Source organism: Canis lupus, chromosome 12, assembly GCF_011100685.1.
Source record: "Canis lupus familiaris isolate Mischka breed German Shepherd chromosome 12, alternate assembly UU_Cfam_GSD_1.0, whole genome shotgun sequence".
Lineage (NCBI taxonomy): Eukaryota > Metazoa > Chordata > Mammalia > Carnivora > Canidae > Canis > Canis lupus.
The window spans coordinates 17,782,902-17,803,075 of record NC_049233.1 but is presented as its reverse complement, the minus strand read 5'-3'; the positions used below and the strand labels follow the sequence as shown (position 1 = coordinate 17,803,075).

The 20,174-nt window shown below is 35.9% G+C and overlaps 1 protein-coding gene across 4 annotated transcripts; it reads left to right on the top strand.

Moving 5' to 3' along the window:
- Positions 1-398: 398 nt before the first annotated feature.
- Positions 399-19,860, top strand: CRISP2 (cysteine rich secretory protein 2). Of its 4 annotated transcripts, none has more exons than XM_038554294.1 (10): positions 399-537; positions 1,818-1,889; positions 4,606-4,663; positions 6,543-6,613; positions 9,103-9,219; positions 10,116-10,203; positions 14,282-14,427; positions 14,830-14,927; positions 17,262-17,350; positions 19,317-19,860. In XM_038554294.1, exons 3-10 carry the CDS (start codon positions 4,660-4,662, stop codon positions 19,442-19,444), a joined length of 741 nt encoding a protein of 246 aa, XP_038410222.1. In that variant the 5' UTR covers positions 399-537; positions 1,818-1,889; positions 4,606-4,659; the 3' UTR covers positions 19,445-19,860. The 4 variants fall into 4 exon arrangements, with proteins under 4 accessions (XP_038410222.1, XP_038410221.1, XP_038410224.1 ...); XM_038554293.1 differs by having other exon boundaries at positions 1,818-1,918; XM_038554296.1 differs by having other exon boundaries at positions 400-537; positions 4,606-4,642.
- The last annotated feature ends 314 nt before the right edge of the window (positions 19,861-20,174 follow it).

Below are 20,174 nucleotides of genomic sequence, written 5' to 3'. Positions count from 1 at the left end.
GAAGGCCTCATTTTTCAACCACCTGCTATGCTTTTCATATCCTAGTACTTGGGATCCCTGGGTGGCGCAGCGGTTTGGCGCCTGCCTTTGGCCCAGGGCGCGATCCTGGAGACCCGGGATCGAATCCCACGTCGGGGTCCCAGTGCATGGAGCCTGCTTCTCCCTCTGCCTGTGTCTCTGCCTCTCTCTCTCTCTCTCTCTATCATAAATAAACTTAAAAAATTAAAAAAATATATACATATCCTAGTACTCTCTCCATCTTCTTTCTACTCTTCAAGCATGTGAGCAGACACTTCTTTTCCTCAAGGGAAAGCAGGATTTCGTAGGATTTTGTCAGCGCGACACTACCGGGAGATGGGGCAGTTGTGGGAATTCGGTGAGCTGATGACTGCGCTGAAGGCACAAAGCACCGTGACGTCACTCGTGGCTCACACACACCTGCTTGGATGGGTATTTCACTCTCTCTGTCCAAGCAGCAGGCAAGCAGCCAGTCTGGCTGCGTCCCCACTGTAGGAAGATCTGGGCTCTGGAGCCAGGGTAAGAATTGGAGCAGTCTGGGAAAGGAAATGGCCAGGGCTGGGGAGGTGGGGTAAACATGACAGAGAAAGTTCTGTGAGATGAGAGGTCTTCTGGGCCTCCATGCCTCTTCTGGCACTCTGGTGGGCACATGGGCTGCTGCAGTGCAGATAGATAACTTTCACTTTTGTTGCTTATCTTCGATTCACCAAAGACTTTCAAGGTGCCTTTCGATGTTTATACTATGGAAACTCTACCTGTCTTAAAGGAGTCATTCCATTTACAGGAAATGCTCTGATTCATAGCAGAAGCCTGAAGTCATTTGTAAAACAGGGCTTCATGAGGTCAAATTAAGAACCTTAGTTTCTTATTTGTGTTTTAAATGCACAGTCATTAGAAACTGTGTATTACAAGCAATTAGACTTATGGCTGTTGACACTTCTGGACTATTTGTCATCTACTGGCTTCCAGGAAAAGACATGAAGACATAAAAGTGTGACCCCAAGTCCATGTAGTAAATACTATGTGGGTGACCACTTATAAAATTATCTTCTAAAGAGTGCAAATCTGGGCAGCCCTGGTGGCTCAGCGGTCTAGGAGAGACTGATCCTGGAGACCTGGGATCGAGTCCCACCTCAGGCTACCTGCATGGAGCCTGCTTTTCCCTCTGCCTGTGTCTCTGCCTCTGTCTCTCTCTGTGCCTCTCATGAATAAATAAATAAAATCTTAAAAAAGAAAAAAGAGTGCAAATCTAAGGGGAGATGCCTCGGTGACTCAGACCCTTAAGTGAGGTTTCTTGATTTCACTCCAGTCACGATCTCAGAGTTGTGGGATGGAGCCAATGTGGGCTTTGTGCTTAGTGCTGGGAGTCTGCTTGTCTCTCTCCCTCTGCTCCTCCCTCTACCTAATCTTTGTCTGTCTGTCTCCCACCCTCCTTTTTAAATAAATAAGTAGTTTTTTAAAAAAATTAAGTGTATAAGGATTTGGAAGTCTGGAAAATATGCAGTGATATTCTAAGAAAATCAAATGAACTTCTTTTTTTTTTTTAATTTTTTTATTTTTCAAATGAACTTCTTTAAGAAGCCCACTTCTTTGTTATTTAAAGGAAACACCAAGACATCAAAACATAATCTGATCTCAGAAAGATATTATGGTCTTAATGGTGAGATCAAAAAATTACAGGAAAATATTAGAGTAATACTAGAACACAATAAAGTTTGAAGTTTGGGACAGAGATTATTGATACTACCTATTTATTCTTCCCATCTTTATTTTAAATATTGTCTTTTTCTTTGTTCTAGGATTATGAAACTGAACACCATGATTTTCCTACAGACACCTTAGAACCATGTCATCTCAGTCTTAAAACACCTGTAAGAAAGGACACGGTACTTTTCCATTAGTAAGTAGCAAGGGGGAAAAATGGCAGCCAACTTTTCAACTACGTATGAATGTGGGTTTTGTCATTGTTTTCACTGATGCAACAAACGTGAGTATAGGTTGAGTGAATGGGGATAGGGAAAAAGGAGACTGGTAGGGAGGAATATATGACATCTTGGTCTATTGAATTGTGGAATCCCAATGAATGATTGCAATCTCATTGAATGAGCTCTACAAAATTATCAGGCTAATAGGTATGTCTGTCAATAAACTGGTGAGACTATGACAGCCCAAATGTTAGATCATTTTCTTAAAGTTATCCAGAGGATTTCCAGTAGAACTGGGCCTTGAATATTTGAATCTCCACTTAGATTATGCTGATTTTTTTCCCTATGAAACCTGGAAGTAAAAACAGATCTTATAGACACTTCTAAAATAACCAATTTGGGATCCCTGGGTGGCGCAGCGGTTTGGCGCCTGCCTTTGGCCCAGGGCGCGATCCTGGAGACCCGGGATTGAATCCCACGTTGGGCTCCCGGTGCATGGAGCCTGCTTCTCCCTCTGCCTATGTCTCTGCCTCTATCTCTCTCTCTCTCTGTGACTATCATAAATAAATAAATAAAAAATTAAATATATATATATATAAAATTACCAATTTAATCAAACAACATGCATTCATAAAAAGATCTTATGAAACCAGCAAACCACTACACATTGTAAAGGATCATAATAAAAATATTAATAATCTCCATTTATTATTATATGCCAGGCATTGTATTAGGGGCTTTTTTTTTTTTAAAGATTTTGTTTATTTATTCATGATAGACAGAGAGAGAGAGAGAGACAGAGACACAGGCAGAGGGAGAAGCAGGCTCCATGCACCGGGAGCCCGATGTGGGATTCGATCCTGGGTCTCCAGGACCACGCCCTGGGCCAAAGGCAGGCGCCAAACCGCAGCGCCACCCAGGGATCCCTGTATTAGGGGCTTTATGTATATCATGCCATTCACTTTTCAAAGCAAAGCTATTGATATGCTAATCCACATTTTACAAAAGAGAAAATGGAAACAGGATTTCCCAAAACTGATGGCTTCCAAAGATTATGCTCTTAACCAATAAGTCATAGAAAGTTGGTAACTGAGAAGTAAAGGAATGCTGACCCACAGGAATTGAGCTGTGAGGTAGGATCCTGGTTACCTTCACAATGATTAACAAGTCTTAAGTGGTTATTATAAAAATACTAAGCCAAAAAAGCAGTATCCAGATTTTAGTGTGTCTGGGAAGAGAGGAGGACTGGTTAGGGAGGGAAGGCATGCTGTATTAACTCATGTTAATTAGAATACCACCTCTCATCAGTCAGAATGGTTAGAATCAACAACTCAGGAAACAACAGATGTTGGTAAGGACGTGGAGAAAGGGATACCCTCTTACAGTGTTGGTAGGAATACAAAATGGTGCAGCCACTCTGGAGAGCAGTATGGAGGTTCCTCAAAAAGTTAAAAATAGAGCTACTCTATGACCCAACAATTGCACTACTAGGTGTTTATCTAAAAGTATTTATCTAGACATAGTGATTCGAAGGGGCACATGCACTGCAATGTATATAGCAGCAATGTCTACAATAGCCAAACTATGGAAAGAGCCCAGATGTCCATCAACAGACTAATGGATAAAGAAGAGATGCTAGACTTACATATATATGAATATTACTCAGCCATCCAAAAGAATGAAATCTTACCATTTGCAACGATGTGAATGGAACTAGACGGTATTATGCTAAGTGAAATAAGTCAGCCAGAGAAAGACAAATACCATTTGATTTCACTCATATGTGGAATTTAAGAAACAAAATGGATAAACATAGAGGAAAGGAAGGAAAAATAAAATAAGATGAAAACAGAGAGGGAGGCATACCATAAGAGATGAGGAACTCTAGGGGGAAAAAAAACCTGAGGGCTGCTGGACAGGAGGTAGATGGGGGAAAGGATAATTGGATGATGGACATTAAGGAGGGCACTTGATGTAATGAGCACTGGGTGTTGTATACAACTGATGAATCAGTAGACTCTACCTCTGAAACTAATAATACAGTATGTGTTAATTAAATTAAATTTAGAGTTAAAGTTTAAAAAAGTAAAGTGATATGTGTATCAGTCTTTGGAAATGCTTTTCTAAAGGATAAGAAATAAAATCCTGCCAGTATTGTGAAAAAAGTAAATGGTAGAATTGAGACTAAGTTAAATATAAAAATAAATTTGAAGAATAAGACTGAAGCTGAGTGATGAAATCTATCACCACCTTGAAATCAGTTTCAAACTCTTTTCATAGTGTATTCTAAAATTTGCTTATGTTTTAGTACAGTGACTGAATAAACATAATCTACTTTCAGAAAAAAAGCAATAGGTAACAATTAATGGAATGCAAAAACTATTGAATTTCACACTTTAAATGAATGAATTGTATGGTATGTAAATTATATCTCAGTAAGGTTTGTCTTTTTAAAACTTTAAAAACAAGCTATATGAAAACTAAATAATGTCAAAAGCCATGATAGCCAACTAGCAATGAAATTTGAAGATACTAGTATAAAAAATTCTGTTTCAAAAATTTATTGACTTAGATTTACTTGCACAACCTGAATTTTCTAAAACAGAAAAGATGTATCATATATTGTGCTCTAACCTCCTTTCCACCTTCCTTCTTTCTTCAGATAAAGCAAACACTTCATCTTGCTCTGATAACAAACAGTAAGTGATAAGTGATAATGAGTAAGTAACTCATTTATTCTAATGTGAATATTTTATTTGCTAGTCATTTATGTTTTGCCAATGCTCAAATTATATATTTAACACATTTATCCATGATTTTCAAAACTTTATGGGTAAATCTTTATTAAGAGAATCAGTTTTTACTCTTTACTCACTTTATCAAGTTGAAACTTTAATTCTTTATAGTTCATATTAAAATAAGTAATATAAATAATTCTCAGGTTTACAACTTTGAAACAATTATTTTAAAACTACCTTCACTAGAAGACATGTAAAAGGATGACAAATTGTATATATTATACATACTTCCACATTGATGATTTTTACTGTGAACATGAATGGCTATGTATTAATTCAGGGATTGTTAAAATAAGGAAAGAGTGCCTCCAGTGTACTACAAAAACATTGCTTTTCTCAGGTGAAACTATGTTCCTTTCAATGTGCATTGATTTTGATGTTATACTTGAAGGCTAATTTCTGAAGTTACTTAAGAACTTACCATTGGCATAGGTAAATTAATTGTTCTAACCCTCAATTTCTTCATCTGTAAAATATAGTCACACCCACCAAGAAATGATGATGAAATTAGAAAGCAAATTTTGCATTACATGGTCAACAAATAATCTTTTCCCTTTTTTGAGCATTTTATTGAGGAATAAGGGAATATATGGAACAGGTATCAATTGTCTACTGTTTACAAATCAATAAGGCCTAAGAAGTATCACAGATAAATTATTTAGAATATTCTTTCTCTTCAGGAATTTGGGAGTGCCAGTCTCAAAGAATACAAACCAATGCATCATTCCTTTAGTCTATAGAATAATTTCTATGACTAATGGCCAGAAGATGAGTGTTGTTTTTTTTTAACTGAGTGGACTCATTGCTTCATTTCATCTAAAGGATCAAGAAACGAATTTTTTTTGACACACTGAGAAAGGACAACACAGACAACCCAATGCTGGGTGTCTCTTATAAAGTTAATGAAGATATTAAACAAATTTTGTATCAAATCATGGATTCAGAAAATTTGAACAGGCTAGATTTTCAACATATTACTTGTAATTTTTTTTTATACTGGGAAATTTGAGATAGAGTAATAAAATCAAAATAACTTCTAATCCTTCTGCCAGTAAAATAACCACCAATAAAATGTTTGTATATTTATTGTTTTAGGTTTATTTATTTGAGAGACAGAACACACCTGCACATGAGCCTGTGGGAGAAGGGTAGAGGGTAAGAGAGAAAGAGTAGGCACAACACTGAGTGCAGGTCACCAACATGGGGTTCGATCCCACAACCCTGAGATCATGACCTGAGCTGAAATCAAGAGTTGGATATTTAACCGACTGAGCCACCCAAGCTCCCTTGTACATTTATTTTTGTGTAATCATAACCTTAGAATCTTGATTAGAATCATGTGTAAATAAAAGAACAAGCAATTTTACTTTTTATAGATCAGAGCAAACCAAGAGATAGTGTACACTGAAAATAAATTCTCCCCCCAAATCAATGAATAATTAATGAGGTACATTAATTAACCCTGAAGAAGTTTGTTTTTTCCACATTTTTAATGTATTTAAGAGCAATAGAACTAGGTAGAAATATGATGACATGTCCCTAACCTATATAGGTATACTTCAAGAGCATTAGTCAAGTGTTTCAGTTTATTTTTTATTGTCCCTATCAGTGATAAAGTTTGTTCGATTATGGTTTTACTGGCACCAAATAACAATCTTCTCTTGCTACATTTTTTATGAATTTCGGAATTACATTTCCTTTAAACTAACCAAGGTCACTACATTGGTTTTTCCTCATAGTCAGGGAGCTGTGTACTACATGTTTTAATGCAGATCATTGTTCTCTTTGACTTATTTCCCAGAAATGGCTTTATTCCCAGTCGTGGTGTTTCTGGCTGCTGTTCTTGTTCCATCTTTACCCACAGAAGGAAAGGTAAAGTTAAATTGGGAAATCTTTCTAAAGCTATCCACAAAAGTTTATGGGATGGCTAGGTCCTTTGAGACTAGAAGGGGCAAGAGTGTTTGGTATATCATAAAGTACTCATTGCTAGCTTAGAGCCACCAGTCATATGTGGCTAGTGAATACTTACAATGTGGCTTACATACTGTAACTGTAAAATATACACTAGATTTCAAAGACTTAGTACCCCCCCTCCAAAAAAAGAAAGAAAATATCTCACTAATAACTTAGATATTCAATATATGATGAAACCATATTTCAGATAAATAATTAAATAATGTATTAAGTTCTCAGGGCCGTTGTAAGAAATGAATGCAAGTTGGGTGGACTGGAACAATAGAAATTTATTCTCTCACAGTTCTGGAGGCCAGAAGCCTAAAATCTAGACATCAGTAAGGCCACACTTCTGCTGGCGGAACTAGGAGGAAATCTGTTCCATGTCTTTTAGCTTTGGTGGCTTTGACCAATCACTGTGATAATTAAGCTTGTGGCTATATCACTTATTCTCTGCTTCCCTTTTCACATGATCTCTCCTGTATCTCTTATAAGAATACTTACCATTGGATTTAGGTCCTACTTGGATAATTCAGGGTGATTCAATCTTGAGATCCTTAACTATATCTGGAAAGACTCTTATCCAGTTAAGTTGATATTGACAGATTCTGGGGATTAGGATGTAGATATATTATTTTTATAGACTATTAGCCCACTCATTAAAAATAAAATTTATTGTTTAAAACAATGTCAATACAATTGAAAAATCATACATCATGATCAAGTAGGATTTATTTAATACTTGCAAAACTATCAATGCAATATGTCACATGAATAAGAAAAAGGATAAAAACCATATGATCATTTCAACAGATTCAGAAAAAGCATTTGAGAAAGTACAACATCCATTCATGATAAAAAGTCTCTGCAAAGTAGGTCTAGAGGGAACATACCTCAGTATAATAAAGGCCTAATATAAAAAATTCACGGCCAAAATCATACTCAATGGTGAAAAACTGAGGGCTTTCCCCCTTAAGTCAGGAACAAGTCAAGGATGTCTACTTTCACCACTTTCATTCAACATAGTACTGGAAGTTCTAGCCACAGCAATTAAACAACATAAAGAAATAAAAGGCATCAAAATTGGTAAGAAGCAAAACTCTCACTCCCATACACAAAAGAAAACTCAAAATGGATTGAAGACCTGAAACCATGAAAATCCTAGAAGATTGCACAGAAGGTAATGTCTCTTACATTGGCTGAGGGAATATTTTTCTAGATCTGTCTCCTGAGGCAAGGGAAACAAAAGCAAAAATAAATATTGGGCCTACAACAAAATAAAAAGGTTCTGCACAGCAAAGGGAACAATAAAAAAAAAACTAATAGGTAGCCTCCTGAATGGACAAATATATTTGCAAATGATATATCTGATAAAGAGTTAGTGCCTGAAAAGTATAAAGAACCAAAACAACTCAACACACAAGCACAAATAATTCAATTAAAAATGGACAGAAGACATGAACAAACATCCTCTAAAGAAGACCTATGGATGGCCAATGGACACACGAAAAGATATTCAATGTCACTCATCATCAGGGAAATACAAATCAAAACCATGAGATGTCAACTCACCCCTGTCAGAGTGGATAAAATCAACACAAAAAAACAAATTGTTGGCAAGGATGTAGAGAAAAAGGAACCCTCATGGACTGTTGATGGGAATGCAAACTGGTGCAGCCACTGTGGAAAATAGTGCAGAGGTTTTCCAAAAAAATTAAAAATAGAATTACTATATGATCCAGTAATTTGACTACAAGGTATTTACCCAAAATATATGAAAACACTAATTAGAAAAGATATATGAATCCCTATGTTTATTACAGAATTATTTACATTAACCAAATTATGGAAGCAGCCCAAGTGTCCACTGATAGATGAATGGATAAAGGAGTATATATATATATATATATGTATATATATATATATATACACACACACACATATATGTAGATACATATATTATATATCATGCATACCTGATATATATTATATATGCTATATTATTGTGTATATACACATAATGAAACATTATTCAGCCATACAAAGGAATAAAATCTTGCCATTTGCAATAACATGGATGGAGCTAGAGAGATAACAGGATTGGAAGGGCCATGAAAAGAGAAAAAGCACAATGAGTTCCCTTGAAACTAGAAATTGGCATCTGTGGCCTCAAAGGAGATTTTAATTTGTCATGCCATGAATTTCATCCTCATTCTCAAAGCTTCAAATTACTTCTTTCGTATTTGTCATAGCTTTGGCTCAGGTTCATTAGCAATGCTTAACAACTAATATTGACTTGAACTGAATGCTTTTTAAAATGATCTTTGCTCCCTTGAATTCACTTATTCATTCTTAAATGCAATTTTAACAAATGTTAGAAGGGTAACTTTAATGTTATTTCCCTTTAGGATCCATCCTTTACTGCTTTGTTAACCACTCAAACACAAGTCCAAAAGGAGATTGTAAATAAACACAATGAACTAAGGAAATCAGTCTCTCCACCTGCCAGCAACATGCTAAAGATGGTAAGAGGCAGTGATAAAGGCTAGTGTGTGAATCAGCAGTGATTAGAGCAGGGAGCTGGTAACTGGCATCTCTGAAGAACTTTGCTTACAACTTTTGTTTCTGTTTTACTATTTCATTTGAGCTGTGTAATGTGGGCAGAGCAGAAACTAATTTTCCTTATAATGGTTAAATAATTTGTCAAGGTTACAGGGCTATTAAGTTGGGAAGGCAAAATTAGAAGCCAAATCTTCGGACATCAAATATGAAGTCATTGCAATTTTGTTCACTATCTACCCTAGTCTAAAATAAAGGAGACCCCTTTCCTTTATGTATTTTATTCTTTTTAAGTAATCTCTATGCCCAATGTGGGGCTCGAACCCCAACATCAAAAATCCCGTTCTCTACCAACTGAGCCAGCCAGACACCCACTAAAGTCCCTTTTCTGTCAAAATCAGTGCCATTTAGAATACATAACAGCCCACTTTCCAGGATATAGTCCATAAAACTACATATTTCCCATCTGAATGCAATGAGCTGCAAATGAAATAGGGTATAATCTAGACCTGCTTATTACTAAGGAACTATAATTCGAAGTCTTTACATGTTGAATATTTAGAGTAGCCCCATCACTAAAAATCCCACATGTGGTTCCTATACTATCATGTTATTAGATATTAGATATTTCTCTTAGTAGACACATCATTTATGAACTTCTCCTCATTTGGAAATTGGTGCTGGAGCAGAAAAACACACGCACGTACCTCGCTAACAAAAAGGTTTCACACCACTGATGATTATGTAATATATCAAAGAAGTTTAAAGTAGTACAAATCAATCTACCAATCAGATCATGGAACTATATGCTTCATTAAAGTTGATTCTTTAAAGTCTTTTCTTTTTTTCTTATGACATTTAGGAATGGAACAGAGATGCGGCAGCAAATGCCCAAAAGTGGGCAAACAAGTGCACTTTAGAACACAGCGTGCCAGAGGACCGAAAAACCAGTATGTAAATGAGTAAATATTTGTTTAATAAATGAACAAATATAATAATATTGGAAACATCAAATAGAATAGAACTTCTGGGATGTTCTAAAAAGACTTAGAATATAAGTGTTGCTTATACTGCTCCTTTAAATTTCTTATTGTTATAATTTATTTTTAGAAAGAGAGAGTGCAAGCAGAGGGAAAAGGAGTAGAGGGAGAGGGAGAGAAAGAATCTCAAGCAGGCTCCACACTGAACACAGAGCCCAATGCAGGGCTTGATCTCACGACCTGATCATGACCTGAGCTGAAATCAAGAGTCAGATCTTAACAGACTGAGCCACCCAGGTGCCCCTGTAGTGCTTTTAAAATTAAAGTATCTGTAGAGGGAGAGAGAATTATAGGTACTATTTTGTGCTTGTTAATCATTTACATTATGCAAATAACAGCTGAAACAGTACTTCATTTGTTCCTCCCAACCAGCTCATGAGTCAACAGGTCATGTACTATCATTTCTCCAAATTTAAAGATGAGAAGAGGCCAGGGGAGGAATGACTTCCTCAAGACACAATCTGAAGTGTGTCATATACTGGAAAGTTAATCAGGCTTATTGATTTCTAATCCACTGCTCTTTTTTGTGATATTGTATAGCTTTGGTGTTTTTATATCTCTTCTTTTGTATTCATAAGATATACTAAATAAATTATGGTGATTTATTCCTGAATTTTTTCTCTAAAAATACTTAAATTTTTAAAATCATGATAAATAATTTGGGTTTGTTGATTCATTTTTGAATTTTTGAATCCTTATCAAATATTATCAATACTATGAAAGAAAAAAAAAGTTTTGTGCATAAGCCTTACATAAAATATTGATATTATTAGGCACCTGAGTGGCTCAGTGGTTGAGTGTCTGCCTTCAGCTCAGGTCATGATCCTGGGATCCTGGGATCGAGTCCCACATCGGGTTCCTCACAGGAAGCCTGCTTCTCCCTCTGCCTATGTCTCTGCCTCTCTCTCTGTGTGTCTCATGAATAAATAAATAAAATCTTTAGAAAATATAAATAAAATATTTATATTAGCAACTATAACCTATATATAGGCAAGCTCAATTTGAAAGCAATGAATTTTTACCTGTAATGTCATTACAATTATTATTTATATTGTTAATGTTGTTCTGTTAATGGAATTATGAAGAGAATGACTGCATTCAGTAGAAGATTAAAACAAATGGTTTTAAAGATGCAAGTTTACTATTAGATTCTTAGTTTCTTTTATCCATATTAAAAGAGATAGCCAAGAATATCTTGTACTCTCTTTAAGCAGCATATAGACATTATTTTTCAAGCTACAAGATATAAATAGTAATTGAGAGCTTGAAAAGATAGAAGTTTCTGGGCATCAAGTCACTTCTTTCTTTTTATTAATTTTATTGTGGTAAGAACACTTAACATGAGACCTACACCCTTAACAAATAATTAGGTCTACTAAACAATATTATCAACTTAGGTACAATGTTGTATAGCAGAATTTATTCATCTAGAAAGTATTCATCTTGCTTACCTGAAACTTTATGCCCATTGACTGGTAAGTCCCCATTTCTCCTTCCCCCCATCCTTGGACATCACTGTTCTACTCTAATTCTATGAATTTGGCTATTTAAGGTACTTCATAGAAATGGGATCATGCAATTGTTGTCTTTCCATGACTGGCTTAATTCACTTAACATCATGTTTTCAAGATTCATCCACATTGTCTTACTCAATTATTGCAGAATCTCCTTCTTTTTTAAGGAAGAATGACATCCATGGTGTATATGTGTGTGTCATTTTGTTCCTCCATTCATCTGTCCATGGATTTTAGTTTCCATATACCGGCTACTGTGAATAGTGCCACAATGAATATGAAGAATGCTAATATCTCTTCAAAATCCTGATTTCAGTTCTTTTGAATAAATACTCAGAGGTGGCATTACAGGACCATTTGGTAGTTCTACTTTAATTTTTGGAGGAACTTCTATGCTTTTCTCCACAGCAGCTACCCCATTTTTTTGTGCACCAAAGGTATACAGGATTCCAATTTCTTCACATCCTTTTCGTCACTTGTTGTCCTTTTCTTTCCCCATTATAGACATCATAAAAGATATAAGATGATATCTCATTGTGGTTTTGAATTGCATTTCCCTGTGATGAGAAATATTGAGTACCTTTTTACATACCTGTTGGCCATTTGTACACTTTAGAGAATGTCTATTAAAACTGTGGTCAGAAAAGATCTATTGTAAATTCCTCAAGCAACCTTCTGAAAAAAGACAGATCTTTGGGCATTCCATCCAACTCTTTCCTTATCTAAGAAGAGGCTAGAAGCTTGAGATTTTTATTTGCTCACTCAGTGCTGAACTAGGAAGGGAAGCTATGGCAACTATGAACCCAAATCTCTGTTCTCATGGCTCCAAATCTTGGTTATGCTAGACCTGTTAACATTCTTAGAGAGGCAAGTCGGAAGTCAATTCTTCAAGCAGTATCTGGAAAACCTGTGGCATTGGATGCACAGGCCAACTTTTTCCCACCCAAGGGGGAAACAGGCAGCAGTGGTGTTGTCTACTTGCTCTGTGCTGAGCTGGGGAGAGGATCATTGGCATCTACCAATCCAAACCACCATCTCTGCTCTCACCCAGGGTGCAGCACTGTAACTATACCAAACCCATCAGAGCTCCAAGACTGGCAAGACAGATGTCAGGTCTTTAGGCAGCCTTGGAGAAATTGGAGCATTGGACACATCAATCAACTCTTTGCTTCTCCAGGAGGAAGCTGAGAACTAAGATTTTTCAATTACTTGCTCTGTGTTGAGCCAAGGGGAAGAAATATGGTACTTACTGCCAATGACACCATCTCCATTCTGGTTCAGGGGACTAGCCTCTGCCTGACTGTCAAAGTTGCAAGAAGCCAGACAACTGGCAAGCTTCCTTGCAGAAGGTTGGAACACTGGACACATGAACCAATTCTTTGCTTCCCCTGGGAGAAGCTGGGAGCTAGGGGACACCTTCCTGATCAGATGACAGGCACTGGGCTGAACGTAGGCATTCTAGCAAGAGGGTGTCCCCGTTTCCCTGCAGGGACAGTGAGTCTGGGTTCATATTCTCCCAGGGTACTTTTGGATTTCCCTCAAGGGCAAATTGTTCAGGAATTGTTGCTGGATCAGGGTGTTTGTTAGAGGAAGGAGAGTCCAGGGCTTCCTACTTCACCATCTTGCTGATGTCACTATCTGCAAGGCTCTTCTTTGCCTAATAAGATTTGGCCTTAGGGCATTCTGATTTAGTGATTAAGAGAGGACCCAAAAGCTTTGAAATCTGCCATCTATCCTGATGTCAGTTGCCTCTTAATTGGAGCCCTTAGAGACTGCTTGTAGAACTTTTTTCCAAGTGCACACAAAATCATAATCATAAACACTTAGAAAGGGTCCGATATGTGCAAAATCTCCGGTGAATACAGACAATAGGAAGAGAAAAAGAAGAAAAAGTTGGTCAGTGTCTTTGCAAATTTACAGTACAAAGCCGAGAGCACAGGAGACATTACATATGTGAGGAATTTAGCATAAAAAATAATGTATCTCTGATATTCCAGAGGATTATTAAAGCATAAGGTCTTCTTAACCTATTCCAAGTTTTGCATGTTGATGACAACCTCAGCATGCTAGACAGATCTCTCTTAAAATATTTATTTATTTATTTTAGAGAGAGAATGTGTGTGAGTAGAGGGCAGGATCAGGGAGAGAAGGAGAGGGAGAGAGAATCCTCAAGCAGACTCCCTGTTGAGTTGGAGAGCCTGATGTGTAAGGCTCAATCTCAGGACCCTGAGATTATGACCTGAGCTGAAATCAAGAGTCAGTTTCTTTAACCACTAAGCCATCCAGGTGTACCAAGACAGATCTGTCTTCTCTTCAGCTTTAGGGCTGAGAAATACAGAAGCCTTTTTATTATGTATTAACAGTTATGAGTATAGGCACTGTGTTTGAAGGGCAACATCCTTGTGTTCATATAGTTGATTTCTTTTGCCATTGCATGTTTATTGCTTCTTCAAGAACAATCCATTCCTCTTTAGGTACAAAATGTGGTGAGAATCTCTATATGTCAAGTGACCCTACCCCCTGGTCAGATGCGATCCAAAACTGGTATGAGGAGCGCCATAATTTTGTCTATGGTGTAGGACCTAAGAGTTCTGATGCAGTTATTGGACATTACACCCAGGTAAGAATGAAAATACTTCCATCACAAATGCTTTAATATGAAAGCATCTCTGAATTATGACCAGGTCCAATGTTCAATTTGGGTAAGAGCCTGAATAGATATAATAGTCTTGGCTGGTACTTCATCTAGAGCTGTCATTTTTTTCCATTGCTGGCATAACTCTTGGGAAGGAAGTATGTTCTATACTTTTTCAGAATTAGAAATGGATAAAATAGTTAGTGGACATTAAAATACAATATTTTAAAATTTGTGATTTGTTACAATAATTGAACTAATTATTTTTGAAGGGTACCTGGCTACAGACTATAATTGTACCATTTTTTTGGTTTTACATTTGCCACTATTTTTTTCAATATTTTCCCTCTTTAATGTACTTTCATATATTCCTTTCTGGATTTGTAGCTTGTTTGGTACTCTTCTTATCGTGTTGGATGTGGAATTGCCTATTGTCCCAATCAAGAGAGTCTAAAATACTACTATGTCTGCCAATATTGTCCTGCGTAAGTATATACCTTAGAGGGTAGTGCAATACCACTAAATGCAATTTAATATTTGAAAATTCTTGTATAGTAAACAAACTAGAATATAAAACATAATTCAGTGAAGGGAAGGAATAAATCCTTTTTTCATTTTTAAAAATCATTGCGTAGTTCATATGCAATGTCACATTAGTTTTAGGTGTTTAACATAGTGACAGGTCTCTACTTTATGCTATGCTCACCACAAGGGTAGCTATCACCAGTCGCCATCCAATGCTTTTAGACCATTGACTATAGTCCCTGTGCTGTACTTTTTTATCCCCTTGACTCATTTATTCCATAACTGGAAGCCTGTATCTCCCACTCCCCTTCAACTCTTTTAGCCCATCTTCCCATTCCTGCCCCTCTGGCAAATATCAGTTTGTTCTTGTACTTATTATCTGTTTCTGCTTTTTATTTTATTTTTTTTAGAATACTCATGTAAGTAAAATATATGGTATCTGTATTTCTCTGTCCAACTTATTTCACTTAGCATAATACCCTCTAGGTCCATCCAGAAGGAATAAATCTTTGGAAATGCTTTAAGTTAAGATACATTCAAATTATCATGGAAGAGACTACGTTCTCCAGTCCAAGTACAAAATCTGAAGCTCTGTGTCCTCAGTTACAAAGTGACGTCTTTTCTCTCAGTCACTTTTCCCTTGGGCTCATGGCTATCCATGAGCATGGGTAGTGCACATTTCCCTAGATTTGATAGCATCAGTTCTCACTAACTTCATACTCTAGAGAATGGCTGCTTAATAGATAAGCAAGGGCAGGTAGTGGAATGACAAGTAGGGGATGACAGATTTCGGCTCTTCCTGTTAAAATATTCCTTGCCCTGCTTATCTAAAAAAAACCACCTACATTATTACCATACAGATGATTCCTTCTTTTGGGTCTCAAAGGTTTTTCAAGAGATCTTTAATGTGCTTCAGAGTCCAGAAAAGAACATCTTCAGTGTTTGGTTTTCAGCAGTTTTCACCAATTCTCCACAATGAACCATGCTTTAAGGTCCTGGCTTGCAGCAGGAAATATGTTTTTTCATCAGGGATCATGTTTGAACTTACCCATAATAAATTATGTGGCTATAATGAAAATCTAATCTCAATATATCTGTTAACCTTAATCTCTTTCAATGTCTGAAATTCCTTGCCACTGGAGTCAAGGAGGCCCCTAAAACCAGGCTCCTACAGGATTTATTTTTAGACTGTAGGTAACTTGAGCATATGCATCTCCAGGGTGAGTAGACCTCCAACGTCATTTTCCTTCAGGCACTTACTAGGGTTTAGTAGAAAGAATTGAAATCCTATAATAGTGCATCCACTGGCTGGCTCTAAGACAGGAGGATCTGAAGCCAGGCATCTGAGGTGAGAGTTGGAGTGAATAATGATGGAAAGCAGTGGTGAGAGAGTTTCCAGAACATGTTTGTGTCTTTCACATTTTTCCAGAACTGCCATAATATGTTTTTGTCTTACCCACATTTCTTACACATGTTCACCTATATTCTGTGAAGGAACGGAGTTTCAGATGCATGGCCTTGTGTTCTTGGCTCACTTGACATACTGAGATTGGACTCTCTTGTATTTCAGATGAACTAAATGTCCAGTAGTAATGATTACCAGTGAGTTGTAAGTAACTGTATGTGATTGCATTCATGCTTGTCAAAACTTTTCAATGAACATTCCCTTTTTGGGAAACATAAAAATTTCTCACATACCAACTCTAGAAACTCACAAATTTCTTTCTTTCCTTGTCCCAGTAACACATACCACTACTTAAATATCAATACCTCTATCTGGAAGGTAAAATTATATGTATTTATATACTGGGGCTTTACTGTTTCTGGTTTCTACTAGAGAAATTTTGTATTTTATTATCTTTTAGATATAAAATGATATTGTAACATTAAACAGTTTTTCCAAACAGCAACCTCCTGCTTCCCAGGAGTTCCTTTGGCTCTCTGATGGATATGTTCTACCTCTAGCTAGCACATAGGGCTGTACTGCCTTACCAATTTGACTGAATCTGTTGGCAGATGAAGAGAATGTTGCCACATGAAAAGATACTCTAGGTACTTGAGACTCCAATTAATCTGATTTAGTTGCTCAGCCTGAAGAATTATAGTCAAGAAGATGGGTCAATATGTGAAGTATTTTCTTAATTTGAATGTTACCTGAATTGCTCACTGGGAGTTGTAATTTTTCAGTTTTTTTTAACGTAACTGAAAATATTTAGTAATTTGTACTGCTCTTGGGGAGTATAAGCTAAACTATAAAGTGACAAATATTTGACATTATGTATTTTAAATTTCAGTGGCAATAATGTGAGTAAAAAGAATAACCCTTACCAACAAGGAACACCTTGTGCTAGTTGCCCTGGTAACTGTGACAATGGACTATGCAGTAAGTTTGAAGTGATTGCCCTGCTATTATAATAAAAGTTTGATATTTCATTTTCTTTTCATGGCTAAGAAATCTGCTAAAGTAACCAACATAAATAATATCTTTATGGAGAAGACAATTATGTTACAGAACAGTGTGTGTTTATGTAAACATTTTACACACTTTAGTAACCTACATATTATTTGTAACAAAAAGAATATTACCATATGTAAGATAATGAAAGATCTACTGTCAACATATTTTTGTGACTATGCATGGCCCATTAATATTAATTATACATGTTTCTGGTAAATAGTTCATTTCATCAAAGTTAGTGACATTATGTCAAAAGTCCTATTTTGAAATGCAAGTCTGTAGGTGTAAGATCACAATATAGCTCAATCTAGACAGGCAAACCAAATATTATGTTATTTTTGTGCTAAGAATTCATTATGCCAACTACTTTTTTTCTATAGTATAATTAGAATCATAATATTTAACTTAATAATCTTTTTCCCTATAATTTGATAGTAGTTTACTGCACATTTTTAATGACAAAATCAAATCTATATATAATGTTGGCTCACAGAACCCACAAAAATATTGTTGCAAATGAAGAGACTAAAATAAATGTCATACATGTAATTTCCAAAGTTGTAGTGAAAAGAAATAAAAATAGCTGTTAGCTTTTTATGGTTGGAATACTTGTATAAAAATTATTATGAATAATAGAGGGGATGAATCTCATTCCTTGATATTTTTACCCTTCAACTGCATTCATCATTGGTCAACATTCTTACTGACTGAACTATATAGCTATAATTCAGAATATTGATTAAAGCTATAAAATCAACTAAAGAAGGAAAAAAGTTACATATTTATAGCTCTTCTGAATGCTATTTGGTAAGAAACTTGGAATTTATCTATTATCAATAAGCACTCAATTGAAAGATTTTAAATAAGAGTGACAGGGACAGAACTATGTTTTATAAAGAGCTTTCTAGCAATAGTATAAAAAAAACAATTGGATGGAAGCCAGCTAGAAAACCACTGAAATCCATGGGGGGAAAAAAAGGTCTCTTTAATGCATTACTGACAAAATAAATGAAGAAAACTGGATGAGATTGGAAAACAAGGAATAGAATAGCCAGTATTTGTTACCTGTACTGACTGAGTGCTAGTCAGAAGTAGGGAAGGAAGAATTCAAACTGGTCCAGTTATTGGCCTAAATTACTGAGTTGTCAGAGAGCCTTTTCTCTGAGATTGTGGGAAGGGTAGAAGGAGACCACACCCAAAAATTGTCAGCATTGTAGGTGGTATGATGCGTTTAGCTTGAGATTTGTTGAGATTGTAGCCCCTAGGGAGGATCTAAGAAGAAATACAAGAAGAAAAGAAGACATATTATCATGGTTTTGCATCTTTATCTTCCCATATAAATTTCTTTCTTCAGAAAGAAAGCACTGGAGTCTGAAGCAGTGCTGTTCAATAGTATGAAATGAAGGAAATGTTCTCAATCAGCATGTGTCTTACAAGTAGTCAGTAGTCACCTGTGGCCCTTTAAACACTTAAAATATGGTTGTAAGATTAAGGAACTAAATTGTTTTTAAAAAAAGGAACGAAATTGTTTACTTTGTCTAATTTAGAATAATTTAAATTTAAATATCTGTATTTGACTAGTGGTTCTCATATTAGACTGCATGTGGAGAGATTTATTTATATTTATCTAGCTTTCTTGGCTAAGGGAGAAAAATGGGGAAATTTATTTTAGAAACATACTACCAAGTTCAAAATTTTTTAAAATGGTTTAATCAGTGTCTTCAACTAAGGCACCTGATATGTCCCTCAAGAAAGGGTAAGCCCATCATTGTGTAAGTGATGTTGATTTGTTTTGTCCAGTTCTACCTGTCTCGTGTACTTTGAATGTATAGATTGTTTTGCTCTTAGTGAGGAAAATGATAATGAGGAACTCATTTTTTTTTCCTCACAGCCAATAGTTGCGAGTATGAAGATCTGCTTAGTAACTGTGATTCTTTGAAGAAGACAGCTGGATGTGAGCATGAATTGCTTAAGGAAAAGTGCAAGGCTACTTGCCTATGTGAAAACAAAATTTACTGAGATGCCTAGGGCGCATTGCACAGGACTAAGTGAAGAAGGTTACATCATTGAATTGACACATACCACAGGGAAAATTGTAGGCATGTTAGTTACAAATACAGTTCCACACTGTAAGGCATCTTATTCTATTGGATCTATAGAAATCTCTTTCATACAGCAATTTACACGAACAGCATAGTCAATGACTACAGCTTTGGACTTTGATAAAAATTTTGTACTTTAAACTTAATGAATAGAATCAAGTTGAGAATTTTAAAGGTTGTAGAACCATAGACCTTTGGTCACTAGAACTTTGAATTAAAATGGAGAAGTACATGTTTCCTCAAACAACATGCAAAAAAAAAAAAAGAGAAAGAAAAAAAGAGAGAGAAAGACACTGTAACATCATTGTCATTCCTACTACATGAATTTTTACTTGGATAAAAAATAAAATTCAAAAATTGAAATCTACCTTTGTCTTATGATCTCCTCTTTAAACAAAATTATCTTTTAGAATAGAAACTTGTGAGCCTAGTACTGCTTCTTAAGCCTGCAAAGACAGAATGATATTTAAACAACTCATCTTTTCTCTTTTTTTCCGTTACATGTTCCTGCTTGTTTTCTTTTTGACATTTATAGTGTGTAATATATAGTTTACTTGTTGGCCTATTCATTGACATAATTTATGGCACAAATATTTGTTAAGGTCTCCTATGTTTGAAACACTGCCGAGTGCTGGGAATATAGCTGT